Source organism: Fragaria vesca, linkage group LG6, assembly GCF_000184155.1.
Source record: "Fragaria vesca subsp. vesca linkage group LG6, FraVesHawaii_1.0, whole genome shotgun sequence".
NCBI lineage: Eukaryota > Viridiplantae > Streptophyta > Magnoliopsida > Rosales > Rosaceae > Fragaria > Fragaria vesca.
In genome coordinates this window covers 28,946,555-28,961,606 of record NC_020496.1, presented here as the reverse complement: position 1 = coordinate 28,961,606, position 15,052 = coordinate 28,946,555, and the positions used below count along the sequence as shown (strand labels likewise).

The 15,052-nt window shown below is 39.4% G+C and overlaps 2 protein-coding genes and 1 pseudogene across 2 annotated transcripts; 1 reads left to right on the top strand and 2 right to left on the bottom strand.

The window, feature by feature from the left end:
* Nucleotides 1-1,753: 1,753 nt before the first annotated feature.
* On the bottom strand, nucleotides 1,754-2,212 carry LOC101311206 (SKP1-like protein 4-like). The gene has a single exon (XM_004303993.1). It carries the CDS (start codon nucleotides 2,210-2,212, stop codon nucleotides 1,754-1,756), a length of 459 nt encoding a protein of 152 aa, XP_004304041.1.
* A 415-nt stretch (nucleotides 2,213-2,627) lies between these two features.
* LOC101306366 lies at nucleotides 2,628-4,587 on the bottom strand (annotated as a pseudogene).
* Nucleotides 4,588-8,558: 3,971 nt separating this feature from the next.
* LOC101306076 (receptor protein kinase-like protein At4g34220-like) lies at nucleotides 8,559-12,117 on the top strand. Its single transcript, XM_004305904.1, has 2 exons — nucleotides 8,559-10,185; nucleotides 11,397-12,117. Exons 1-2 carry the CDS (start codon nucleotides 8,559-8,561, stop codon nucleotides 12,071-12,073), a joined length of 2,304 nt encoding a protein of 767 aa, XP_004305952.1. The 3' UTR covers nucleotides 12,074-12,117.
* The last annotated feature ends 2,935 nt before the right edge of the window (nucleotides 12,118-15,052 follow it).

Here is a 15,052-nt window from a genome sequence, read left to right as displayed (position 1 = left end):
TAAGGCCCTTAAACTCGAAAAACAAATGGACGGACTGAATTCTGTCCGGTTGTGTTCATACTAGAAAAACTCAAGTTTGAGGGCATTAACGATCACCAAATTGGCTGAAATTTTACAGAGATGATCTACACAATATTATCTAGATACTAGACGGTGGAGATGAGGAAATTCGACCGGAAAGTGATGCAAAAATAGAAATCCGCACCGAAACCTTCGGTGCGGACGTCCGCAGCCAAGAAGGGCTGTATATATATGGGTTATATGCCTATATAGTATATAAATCTAGAGTGGTGATGGTAGTGCACAAGTTATTATTTCTCAATGACTGTTATGCTGCTGATGGAAGGATTTAGGTTTTGCCTATAAGCGACATCACACGTCATTCATATCTAGTGTACTAAAAACATGACTCTTTCTATAGAAGAAAAAAGAAAAACAGCCTCTCTGATATAGCTTCTGACCATTATTGATCTAAACAAGCAGAGTGTTATCTTTTTTCATTATTGAACAATGCTCTCAAATATGGAAAATATTGAAGAAGGTATAAGCTCCAGCTATCAATCAATAAATCCAAACCCTAAAACCACAACAACGAAGATCAAATCGGAATGAGAAAGTAACCTTCGTTATCAGAGAATAGAGAAACGTAGGTAGTGGTTCGTCAAGGCCAGTCATCTTCATCTTAGGGCGTCAACGTTTCATCTTTAGAATGAGAGAGACACAAAATACGTGAAAATTTCACCTCTGGACGCCGGATTTCCCAGCACCTCAGAATCCTACAAAGTCGAGCATATATAGAGTAGAATCCTTCGAAGTCGATTAACTTAATTTTGAAAATCACCAGATTTGGATGGATATTTTAAAGTCCTGATTGAATACCAACAAATTTTTGAGGACTTTTAAAAATCGGAATTGAATATCTATAGACTTTTCAAATACAAAAAATCCTACATACTCTCAATTGAATCTTAGTACGAAATCACTAAGAGGAATGCAAGATAGTTGCACTGTTGCACACAATACTTTGATCTATTCCCCACTATAGTTTTGCTAGCTATATGACTGCATACTAATTCCAAGTTTGACTATGAAAGATGATGATGGATATGTTGCTCAAGAACAACCATTGCCACAATCTCTTTTATGAAGATCCGATTACCTGGATTTTTGCAATCCATGAAGGTTTTGCACGCAGATATGCAACAGAAGGGAATAGATCATCTGAGGACTACGTTGACAACCATCAGACCCAGCTGCTATAACTTTTTAAGCTCACACATAAATTGAAGCCTCATCAATGAGTCAAGGACAAGGTTGTACAAAAAGCGGAAAAACTACCGTGGTTTCTATTTTCAATACTACCAAGAACCCAAAGATGATGACATGCATAGTTCATAAGCTGAGATCATGACTACTGTGGACAAGATATAGAACTAGCCAACATTTTATTCATGAAACTCTGAAAGGGCATATAATTTTGGCTTCGTATGCCTGTTTTTGTTTCTATATCTTTCACAAAATTGATTGATGTTTCCTTTGCTTATTAGGAGAAATTCAGTGCATTGAGACTTTATGAATAAGATGATCAAACAAAGACCATGATTAGCTTGAAAGACAAGGGAGCACATATATGATAATAAACTTCATTACATAATAAAATCAGTACATATTGGTAACTGAGTTCTAAGAAACAAGAACTGCTTCAATTATTAAAAAAAGTATATGAAAAAAATATCAAATGTTTGTTGCTGCTTCACTCAAAAGCCCATTGGTTCTCCCTTCGAACCTCCTCTTCTTCCTCAGGGGTGAAGTCATTCTTGATGTTGAAAGTCTTGCGAATCTGTTCGGGAGTCTCCTGACATGTCAAGTCCAACAGCTCCTTGATGTTCAGATAGTTGGCTGCCAATATCAGGTCAAACAGCACGCTCTGGTCCACCTTGAGGAATTCATCGTCGAATTTCTTGAGAGACTCCACATCTTCTTTCTTGCTTTCCTTATTGTCCTCAGCATCAGCAACGTGCTTCTTTAGGTACTCGATGACCCTGGCAAGAATGGGGCCTTTCACGTTGGGCAAGGGGATAGCGTTGTCAGCGCAGTCATCCTCCACCATGTGCTTGATGGTCTGTGACTGAACAGCAACAGTCTCTTCAATCTCGAATACCTCTCCGTCCTCACTCTTCAGGGTCAACATCTTCTTGTTCTCAGTCGACATGGTTCTTGGGTTTGAGAGTTTGTTTGGCTTTAGAATATAGAGCTTTCAAAGACTTCAGAAGATTGGGGATGGGAATAAGCCTTGCCCCTGCCCCCTATTTATACTATGTGTCTGTACGTGGATATTCCTATTCTGGTTTGGAATAGGAAAACTACTGCAATAGGGATTCGTATTTCATAGTATGCTTGGGCCGGGAAAGCTAGCTTTCCTAAATGAATTGGGAAACTTGTGTGGCCTTCGGCCCTTCCATGCTTCGACAGGAGAGACTATAGTTGTTAACGTGGTTAATGAAAGAGTTACTACAGTCATGTGAATGGCTCCATTTGGTTAACCGGTATGTATGTATGAATGAATTGAAACCTCTGAAAATTGCAATGCTACCGCCTCGGCACTAATAAGTACAGAAAAAAAAAAATCAAGAAGCAAACCACATTGACCATTGATCAACAGATGAACAAGTTGGTCTTAGCTGCAGAAGAATTGTAAACGAATATTTCCAGTTGCATGTCCACACAACTCTTGACAAAATGAGATTTTGGCCTTTGTCTACTTAAAAGAATTTTACTCATGAAAGCCGATTCATTCTTAGATTCTAGCTTTAGCAGTTGCAATTGTCAAGCCTCGGAGGTATTTTAGATTTTGTTTTATATGCAATGGACCTCAAAGAAGGAATGCAAATAGAATTTGACATACGGTTTTTGGCCTTGCCCACTTGTCTGGAGGACGGAGGGGATCGATAGATGCAATTACTCCTTGACTGTGATCCCTTGGTATTTCCTGCAGATATATAAAATTAACAAAATCAGCTCATCTTCACATCAAAATTAGCTTCCAATGCACCTTTTATATATAATTGCACTATAGTTTTTGGGATAGCCAAAGGAAGCAACTGGAGTTGATAACAAGTTTTCACCAACTAAAATGTTGCAGTGTCGACTGACATGGAGATGCTAATCCCTTTTATAAGATGCAACAAATGCATATTTGAGTGTGTGCCAGATTTTTACATGAACAGGTTTTTGTTTTACCTCTACAGCATCCTTGAGAGGCCCCAAGCATTCGATTCTATTGTACTTCTTCTGACTAGCTAGAATGAAAATAAACCCGAACTAAAGCATCACGTAGCTCTGGATGCTCTCTGAAAAGTGGCGAGTCTCCATGTAGCACAGCTTTCAGTACCTGTAGGGGTCATATCATAGATAAAGTCACCAGAATGACTTTTAGAATCAACAGGTGTATAAAAAGAAATGCAGGGGATTTAGTGAGTTCATATTCTTTAGTCCTAAATATATTTTCCTTTGTAATAGAGAAGGACATTGCAACTTTATAATCATAAAAGAAAACTTACCAAAGGCATTTCTTTGGAAAATATGTGATATCTGAACTCCGCTGCCAGGTCTAGCAAGAGATTGAGACCGCTCACATAGCAATGGATATGCAGACACATTTCACCAATCACCCTTTTCCACTCTACAACAACATCATCCTTGCTGTACCATCCTTTTAACTGCATTGGAAGTTCTTATAACTTGTCACAGCAAGAATCAAAACAAACTTTCAAAACCATGTGGGGAAACACATAGAAAGCAGACTTGTTCAAGGTTGATGACATTGGAGATTGTTAAGGTCAAGTTAGCTGTGAAGTCACAATGAGATAGGATGTAAGTTCTTGGCATGATTCCAACATAGTTGTTCATCCCTTCTCCCATAAACTCAACCTTTAGCTTTGAAGCGTCAAATCTTGCTGGACCCAAAAGCCTAGCAGCCTGCCAATTATAACATGTAAGCATCCATTTGACACTTCATGAAATCCAGTCTTTATTTTATCAAATTGTAGGGGAACAAATAGGGCATTTGAGCTACTTCAACTAGCAAGCAACCACTATAAACTAAAAGCACTGATAGTACTCTACAACATGAAGGCTGAGCACAGCTGCCCAGCCTGCTCTTATAAGTTACCCCTAAGGAAACAAATGCCTATCAAATTTACAAACAAGCATTTAGAACTATGTCACAAACTTGAGGAATTACAATCCAGCAATTTACCACAGAAGAAAATTAGATCATAGTTCTCAAGTAATGAAGACCAAGACACAAACTTTAAGTTCTCAAGGGAACGTCCTTCATAGTTAATGCTCCATTTAACTAAAAATTTGGCCCTGCAACTATAGAGAATAATCAGAAATTGCATCAAACTATCACCAAATTTTCTTAATTTTTTTTTTCTTTTGTAAAGGGTCTTCTTCAGTAGACTTTTAGTCTGAACCCTTTGTTATAGTTAAATGCGTTAGCAGCAATCATACTTTTCCAAGTGGTCTGTGGCCTACACAGAGGGTACCAGAGTAACAGCAACATTGAGAACCTTGGTTGGGCATGACTCTTTAGCAAAGATATCTTAGTCCCAGAAATGATGGCTATAGCCTGTTGCTTATGAAAGGCAAAGGTTCATCTGCCATTCATTCACAAAATGATTTGAGATAGACCGCCCAGGATGCAGATAATGCATCACTGCAGCTGGCTTTGTTGGGTTGGAAATTAGAATCCAATTGTATACACCGTTATTCGACACCGTGATGCTATGCAAGAATTCTCGATGAAGAACCACCTAAACCAGATTGTATAATTGAATCCCAACACGCCCACCAGATAATCACGGGCAAATGTTCAATTTGTACAGCATACCAAACATACATATTGTGCACTTGAACTCATGAATCATGATCCACCTTTTTACCCAGAAAAAGTGGTTTGTCCTAAGAAATGTCCAAACTCTCGTGCCACTGGGAACAAAATGCTTCATATCATATATCACCACTGATTTAAAACTCAAAAATTGGCTTCTAAAATCAGATTCTCACAACATATTCAGGACAAACTAAGCTACCTGGACAAATCATGGTTACTACAAAACAAATTAAAAAAGATGACTGTCCAAGATTAATATAGTTGAATATTGTGCTAGCTAGGTAGAATCTTATTATTTGGGCCTTTCATTATTGATTTGATATAGTTATCAGACAAATAATTCTTCACGGCATCATCAAATGGTCGACTCCATTTCTCGAAGTAGCTTCTACATCTTTGTTCCAAATCTTATATTCTAATCGATAACCTTCATTATTCAAGAGCACTGTGCAGTTTTGGGCATTAGTGACTTCTAGACTTGATTGGAAGAATAGTCTAGCTTAGAGCATATACAGCTTTCACTACTGCATGCAGCTTTCTCTGAGTACAATTTGTATTAGCATTGCATCCATCTGCAGGAGATCGAGTAACGGATCGTACAAAGTATATAAGCTAACACTCGATCTCTTTTGTTAGGAAATGCAAAAAAACTAGGTTGCTTTGTGTACCTAGTGGCTCTTCAAAAAAAAAAAAAATAATGTGTGAAAAGGTTGGACAAAAGATACAAAGGAGATTCAGTGTAGAATTTCTTTGACCATCATGTTGACAAGAGATTCCAAGCTAAGGTGCATTGGCAATCAACATATATTCTATCCTCTCTTTCTTATTCCACACTTCTTGGTATTTATTTTGCACACATACATGTGGGTTAATTTGGAACAGTGTGCAACTTATTCAGACAAGTAGACAACAAATATGTCAAAACTAAGCCAGCAGTTCATTAAATTTGGGTGGATCAAAATTCACACTATCTTGTACAGTTGTACCTATTGTTGATGAGCATGAACCATTGCTTATTCTTTGAGAAGGAAGGGGTCCCCTCTTATGTGTGCATCATTTGGAGAATTGGGTTGGCCCTCATTCTTGTCTTAATGCTCTTGGGTTTGGTAAATCGATGGCTGATTGGAGAAGGACACCTGCTGCAACTGCAATGCGTCTCCTGGGTATAGTCCAGTGGATACTACAAATATGTGGGTCGAGAAACCATAAGAAGTTAATTCTCCATCATGTTATGTACAATGTCCGGAGCTGGAAGACCATTCAATACCAGGAAACTCTAATTAGGTGTCTCTGATTCTCACAATTTGGTTATGCATCACACACTGTTTAGAACATAAGGATTTTAATTACATGTAGAATCACTTCCATGGATCACCTTGTTGACTAGTTCTATATTCTCTAAAGCAATTCTCATCTTGTTGGGATTATGCAGCTAAATTCAAAGCCATGACCTAGTCAAACATTCTTGTCAAACCTTGGTGGTTAAGGTAAGAACAATATCATTAGATTAGACATCGCCTGCAAACACATTCCTTTAGTCTCTATCCATTTTGTATAATTGGGTCTAAGAAAGGAAAGGCACCACTCAAAAAGTAGGAGCTAGGGTTTCGCTTCCCCCATTTTTAGGGATTCAAGTCTCCATGATTGACATTTTCTCAAGAACACATTCTCAATATGGGAAAGGAAAAACAAACTCATTCCCAAACTTTATCCGCTAGCTGCAAGCAGTTGAATAATGGGGAAAGATGAGCTTTGGTACATTGTGAAGTTGTGAAACTCTTGATTAGTTGATTAATTTATAGCTAGCTGCAAGCAGTTGAATACCTAAATAAAATTTTATCAGCAAAACAAAGTATGAACTAGGACCAAGGGCCAAATACATGGTGAAGGAATATTGTGTTTACCATAATTTTATATATGCACAGATGAAAAGCATGCCAGTAACCTGGCTGCATACATATGATTATACCAGCAACTATGGTCACACCAAATTTTATAGAATTCATGTTGGACTTGACACTATAAGATTATTATAGCATCACCAACAACAACCTAACTTTTCTAATAAGAAGCTATCATTAGAATAATGGGGAAAGATGAGCTTAGAGAAGGAGTAGGTTAGTCAAAAAGGGCAAGCTGATGAGTAGTGAGTGGAGTAGCTTTACTGTAATTTTTAGTGAACACAACGGTTATTGGAGTAGCTCAATGCCTCAATGGAAACGTTGGAAAGTAAAGCACAACTCCCCTGAGCTTTAACCCTTTCTTATTTTTCCAGTCTGGTCTGAGCTTTAAGCTAACTGTGCTACCAACTCCTCCAGTAGTCCAATTGATCATACAAACTGTAGTTTTTCTGGTCAAAACTGTATTTTTTCTGACCATATATATACCATATATACTAGCAGTAAAAATACCGACTCCCATAGTACTAAGAAATTAAAAATGTCTTCTTGCCCATGTTGCACTGACTGTACCAGTGTACAATAAAAATTGCATCTGTCATAGATATCATAGAAATGTGTCAATAATTTCTTAGTGTAGTCATTCCACAATAGTATACAAAATAGCAGTCATAAATTCATAATCTATATGTTTTCCTATACCAGTAAATCCATCTAGCCTTGCTGCTTCAATAATTCTAAATTATTGGGTGAAAGTAGAAACTTGGGAACATTGCACAAATCTCAAAGAGTTTTCACAATTTTAGTTGTTCCGTTTCTTTTGTATTTTGATCATATGTAGAAATTTCTTTTAAATGAAATCAGAGAAACTATTTTTATAGCGCATATAATGACGGCTGAATATCCGGTAATTGAGATTGAGATGTTTCTATTGGAGCAAGACTAGTCTGTCATGTTTTATTCCATAGAATCCGAAATGCTTGTTGAAAAATGGATAATACAAGATGTAAGCATTTATTTTAGAAATATTAGTGATTGACAGAGACCATATATGTGCGCAGAAGGTTTATTGAGGAAGAAGAAGACAAACTGGACTACTAGCTAGAGAAGTCTGCTACTGAAAATACACAAGAAACCAGACAAACAAAAAAGGGTAAAGAATATAAAGAGGCTCAGCTAAAATCATGCAAAATTACAAGGGACAATTTCCCAAATCCTCCTTTTTTCCAAAAGTAAAAAAAGAAAAAGAAAAAAAACCCTAAAAAGCCAGTACATGAGGATCAAATTTCCATGTGAAAACTCATGAGGGAGGTAGATTAAGTTCCTCTGCAACCTTTTATGGGCTCCAACTCACTTTGTTGTCCCTTGTCCAATAGCAGCAACAAGATTCCTCTTCCTGCAGCTTCCCTTCCTTATATCCAAGAAAATAGATTACCATAAGTTTTACACAGATTTGCAAGTGACCCACAACCAGTCCTCTTTGTTGTCATTCCCCTCTTTGGTTAAGTTTTAATTCCCTTCATCATTATCAACTGTTCAGAATCTCACACCATTCTCCTTCTTTGCTACCAACCTTCATTATTCATCACCCTTCAAGCAACTTAAACCCAGCTAGCTAGCTTCCTTTTAATCCTCAGATTTGGTGACCCAAAACAACTTCTTGTAGTGGGTTACCATCTCTGTCCTGTCTTTCTCACATTCACAGCCCTTTTTGTACTCCATGAGTTTGTAGAACCCAGCATGCTGAGTCAGTTCAAGAAACCATGAGCTCCAAAACACAAGTTCTCTGTTTCTGGTGCTCCCTTTTGCTTCTTCTAGTGCCTTCATTGTCACTAAACTCAGATGGAGTTTTCTTGCTTGCTTTCAAGTACTCCATCCTCAGTGATCCACTTTCAGTCCTAGAAAGCTGGAACTATGAGGATGAAACGCCTTGTTCATGGAGTGGAGTCACATGCACCCAACTCGGAAACCCCGGAACTACTGACATGTTCAGAGTCACAAGCTTGGTCCTCCCAAGTAGACAGCTTTTGGGTTCTATAGCTGAAGAGTTGGGAATGATAGAACACCTTGTCCATCTTGATCTTTCCAACAATTTCTTCAATGGGTCTCTGCCTAAAACCATTCTCAATGCCTCTGAGCTTCAGGTGCTTTCTCTCTCAAACAATGTCATCTCCGGTGAGCTTCCTGAGTCCATTGGTGATCTCAAAAGCCTTCAGCTTCTCAACATTTCCGACAATGCTTTGGCCGGAAAAGTCCCTCAAAACCTCACTTCTCTACAAAACCTCACTGTAGTTTCTCTGAGAAGCAACTACTTCACTGGTAATGTCCCAACTGGGTTCAATTCCGTAGAGGTTTTAGATCTCTCTTCAAATCTTCTCAATGGTTCTCTGCCTCTTGATTTCGGTGGAAACAATCTGCGCTACTTAAACCTCTCTTACAACAAGATTTGGGGGAAAATACCAGCAGAGTTTGCAACGCATATTTCACTAAATTCAACCATTGATCTCTCCTTCAACAACTTAACCGGACCAATCCCGGATTCACAAGCTTTGCTCCACCAGAAAACAGAGCAGTTTGCAGGAAATAGTGAACTTTGCGGCAAACCGTTGAAGAATCTTTGCCCAATTCCTTCTACTCTGTCTACTCCTCCAAATGTGACTTCATCTTCTCCAGCTATTGCAGCCATTCCCAAAACACTCGACTCAAACCCGGAACCAAACACAACCGGCGCACCAAACGGTACTCAGAACAAAACCCAAACAGGGCTAAAACCGGTCACAATCACCGGAATAGTAGTCGGGGACTTAGCCGGAATAGCCATCATAGGGCTGGTCATTCTCTACGTCTACCAAGTCAGGAAGAGATCAAGCAAACTCAACCAAACTTCCGCTTCATCATCATCAGACCCGGAGAAGAAACCAGACATTGTCACTAAAATAGAGGCATCTGCAACAAAACCATCATCATGGTCATGCATCACCATCAAAGGCGAAGAGACTTCCGAAGCAACCAGCTCAGACAGTGACCACGATGACCATGCAAATGATCAAAACGTTGGAAACAACGCCAAGCGTGGCGTGCTGATAACCGTAGACGGGGAGCCGGAGCTTGAGCTGGAGACGTTGCTGAAGGCCTCGGCGTATGTGTTGGGTGCTAGTGGTCCGAGCATTGTGTATAAGGCTGTGCTGGAAGACAAGACGGCGCTGGCGGTGAGGAGGATTGGAGAGAGTGTGGTGGAGAAAATGAGGGATTTCGAGAACCAAGTGAGGGCCATTGCCAAGATGAGGCACCCAAATTTGGTGAGGGTTCGTGGGTTTTATTGGGGAGAAGATGAGAAGCTTGTGATATATGACTATGTTTCCAATGGCAGCCTCGCCGGCACCGTTAACAGTGAGTCCTTCTTCTCCGACCTCTCTCTCTGTTTCTTCATTTCTTTACGTTTGCCGCGTACGTAAGCGAAATTATTTTCTGTGGTCATTGCTAATTTTTGGCAATTGCATTAGAACTTACTTTACCCAATTATAACCTAGGAACTTCAAATCAAATTTAGAAAAAATTTGGCCACAAAAAATCATTATACATTGAAAAAGTTTCTATAACAGTGGGTTCGAAATTTTTCATCTTTTTAAGTATGCAATCGAACGATGAAAAACAAAATAGACGTTCTAAGTTTTTAAAGCAAGTTTGTATTCAACTAGACACAAATATTGACTTAACTTTAGAGAGTACATGGCATGGCAACAAGAAATTATATGTGCCATAGGATTCCATTCACAACAGTAATTCTTTGGGAGTTTACTAGTTTCCAAAATGTGTTCGGCAAACGAAGACTAGATGTTAAAGCTGTTCATATGGTTTCATACTTCAACCAGCAGAATTGGAAAAAGATGGGAAATATGAAATATGGAACTTTGTTTTTATACTCCTGTGCGTCAATGATCAATATACTTCACAATTTAGCAAGGGCATTGTTTTGTTTTGTTTTGTTTATATCTTGGGTGTCTGGAATTTCTGAAGGCTTGTTTTGTACTCTCCTTCATCTTCACTTAAAAATTTGGTTTTTGTAGTCTTTTTATGAAACCCCAGAGGCCAATGTCCAGCTTTATTAGCTAATCTCACATTATAATACAAGCTTAGCATGAGGTGCTGATGTTAATTAGTTTCTTAATTACCAAACCCTGTGAGATCCATTATTCCCATAGAAAAGCACGTGAACCATGAAAGAAGATACAGTGCAATCTTTTTACTGCATATAGCAGGAATTGGGAGCCCAGAGAATCCATGGTACATCTTCTGTTTCACCTAGACTGCAGGCTCTATCTGTGACATGGTTAAAGATGGAAATTTACTTGTGACATCTTCAGAATTATTACTACCTACCCCAATGCCCTAAACAAAACTATTCACATGCTTACTTTTGCAGCCTTCACTTGTTGTCTGGGAATCTGGGATGTAGGGTACATTTTATGTGCTGGGTCGAGCTGATCTTGCTAAATATCAATTGCTTGCACCCTTGTTTATTTTTGTACACCATCAATTTGGCATGAAAAATTTATGAACAGGGTTGCTCATCATATGAACATTCTCTTATTAATTTGCAGGAAAAGCAGGTTCATCTCCATACCATCTGCCTCTACAAGTTCGGTTGAAGATAGCGAGAGGCATTGCTCGGGGGCTAGGCTACATCCACGATAAGAAAAACGTGCATGGAAATATAAAACCAAGCAACATTCTTCTAAACTCCGATTTCGACCCTGTAATAAGTGATTTCGGCCTTGACAAGCTAATGCTGGGCGGCATGATCAGTCACAAAGGTAGTGGTTCTGCCCGAGGGTATTTTGGAAGCCTAAAGTCCGCAGGGGCTCGAGAAGGTTTTAATGAAGTGGTACCACCAGTTGCCGGCAGCCCCATTGCGACATCTTCCTCCGCAGGAGGTGCATTGTCGCCTTATCAAGCCCCTGAGTCCTTGAAGAACTTGAGGCCGAACCCCAAGTGGGACGTGTACTCTTTTGGTATAGTTTTGCTAGAGCTTCTCACGGGTAGGGTATTTTCAGAAAGGGAGCTAGCGGACCAGTGGACCGCTGGCTCGCTGATGGGGGAGAAGAACCGGGTTCTGGTGATGGTCGACGTGGCGATTCGGGCTGAAGTGGAGGGTAGGGAAGATGCATTGCAGGCTTGTTTGAAGCTAGGGTTTAGTTGCGCTAGTTTTGTTCCGCAGAAGAGACCAACCATGAAAGAAGCCCTCCAAGTGCTAGATAAAAGTATTTCTACAAGCTAATAATAATGTGTTTCGAGGTATCCCACAGAAGTGGTGTAATGTAAAAGGATTTGCTTTGTTGACTAGCTAGAAGCCTAGAATGTTTGATGGGAAAAGCATATGATTATTGTTGTTGATATAGTTTAATAAGCTATTTGAGAAAAGCGATTGTATGTATGTTTGCCTGTTTGATTAAGATTTATCAACTTTTTTTTGTAGAAACGGTAAATTTATCAACAATGTGTAAAATGCAAGAAGGTACCTGTTGGCATAATAGAACAGAGAGCGCAGCACTTGAGGACCAGAAGGCAGTACGGGCCCTGGGTATCATTATGCCAACCAAGCTTTTGCTTTATGCCCTCGAAAAAAAATAAAAAAAACACAGACCGATAAAGAATAAAATGTAGAGACAAAAAGATAGCAAGAGAATCATCATCTTATTCATTGATAGGAGCCCTTTATATAGGAAATTACATAATACCAATATGGTAAGGATATGAATACATAAATCTAGTCTAACTACATATCCTTTTGACATAAGGCCAAGGCACACATAGAGAATATCCTAGAACACTCCCCCTTGTGCCGCGCGCTGATATGTCGATGGTGCTGATCTGTTGCCTCGTCAAAAACCTCGTCAAGTTACAAAAACCCTGTGGGAGAAAAACTGAACCTTGATCGTAGGAGAAAAAGAGTACAACGCACCATTCACATTTGATAGTGACATGTATGTATGTGCTAGACTCCCCCTGAAGTTCGCACCTCCCCCTGATCTTTACATCAATCATAGGACTCTTCCTGATTCTTACTAATCACGGAAGTTTCAACAACTTAGCATGTCAATGCTTTTTAACATGTCTTCAAATGTGGCATTAGGCAATGATTAACTAAATCATGCCGTATTGTCCTCAAATGATCTTTTACACTTAGATCTTGAGAAGAAGGTCGCTTGTGAACTCAAAACATAAGTTCGTGCAGGAAATCAGATTTCCGCGCAGCATGACCTTCAATTACTAGAACAGTCGTAACTTCCTCTAGGAAATACATATAAACAAACCGTAAACGGTTTTGAAAATTAGACTCATTTAGCTTTCCAACCGTATATTACACACATTCTGGTTCATCAGGAGCTGTTCACAAAGTCCCGTCGAAGTTGACTGTTTTGCCAAAATCAGATTCTCGGACAGATTCGTCCTACTTTACGAAAACGGCCATAACTCACTCAATATGATAGGTATGATCAAATGGTTGGTGTCTCTAGAAAGTAGACACATAGACCTTTCCAATGGTACCAATTTCACCATTTTCCAGTGAGTGAGATTTCCTATAGGTCCCGTGGAAGTTGACCTACAAAACTTGGCAGATTCTGATTTCGCTATTGATGTGTCTTTCTTATGTAGGGATAGAATAAGCCTTAACCTTTCATACCATTATGTATTGAAAAAGGAGTTACTGCCATTACATTGGCGTTGCGTGGGCGCATAGCTACACTTAGCTTTACAACTTTTCATAGCGAATGAGATGTCAAGTCTTTCGTATTGTGTTGAGTACATTGATGCGTCTTATTGTACTTAGATGGGAACTCCATCTCTTAACACATATTTGTCATCTTGCTTTAGACAAAACAACGGATCTCTCTTTAGAGCAAAGACCTTAACTAATCATGGAAGTATATGTAGGCCTCACTAGTTATAGAGCGCCTAAGCCGATTGATGGAAAATCATCATCAATACAGTCATCGAGTGCCTTATCGAGACCATGTCTTCCCAAGATCTTTTTCTTTGGATGTTGATACATATTGGCATCTCTTGATCCATCAAGAGTCCATGTAAATCCGGAATGAACACGCAAAGACATAATTCATCATATCCCTTCCAAATCAAGTAGAGTCCATGTGCGTTTCAATACATTTAGCAAACACATGCTCCTGTGGTTTGGAGCCACTTGATTCGGATGAATGAAGTCCGTTTAAGATCTTCATGTATATCTCTGATCCCATAGAGATGTTATTATGACCACATTCATAGGCTGCATGTTCAGTTATTTGGAAACTATCAAACTGACAAAGTAGTGGAGTTCAATGACATCCATTACGAGAGCATATCTCATCGTAGTTGATCCCAGTGCGTGTTAGTGAAAGACCTTGCGCCATAAGGTGAGTCTAAGCTCTTACTCTCACTACGCTATCTAACAAAGGCATAGTTGATAAGGTTTAGCTTGCGGTGTCGACATCACCTGCCCAAGGACCTATCTTTTTGTTAATGCTGGATCGTATATTTCCATTAGGCCAATCAACTAAGTTGATATCCATCAACGAAGGGTGGTTCGATAGTAGACTCATTATCTCACGTCCTCATGTACACTAGTGTAATACTTGTAGAGATCTCTATATGGATTGGATTTGACATTGAGGCGTCCCCCAACGATAATCACAATTCAGACTTCATGAGACGGATTTGAGTATCACTGATCAATGGATCAGGTTGTGCCAAGCTCGCTTTCTTTCTAGTGCAAGACAATATCGAACCTAAGGGCCTCCCTCCTTTTAGGGAGCCATACGGCCTTGTGACACCAATTTTGCCACTATATGGCGTCACCATATCACCATCCATGGTGATGGCGTTAAGACCAACACTTCTTGGTCGCGCCATGTCCTTTTGTAGGACATCAATCCTTGTAGACATATTTGCAGCATGTGATCTCGTCACTTTAACATTATAAGCATTTGGGATCAAGATGAGACTTAGTGGGGACAAACCACGACAATTCACGTCGTTCCATTTGAACACTTGTGTTCTTATCTCCCCCTAACGGCGGGAATATTGTCTCATCAAAGTGACAATCCGTAATTTAGCGGTGAATGAGATCGCCTGACAAGGTTCCTATATATGCGGATTATAGGTGGAGGTTCATATCCAACCTAAACTTATTCATCTCAAAATGACCTATCATTGTACGCAATGACAATGCGATTTGACACCTAGAAATAACATCTAGCGG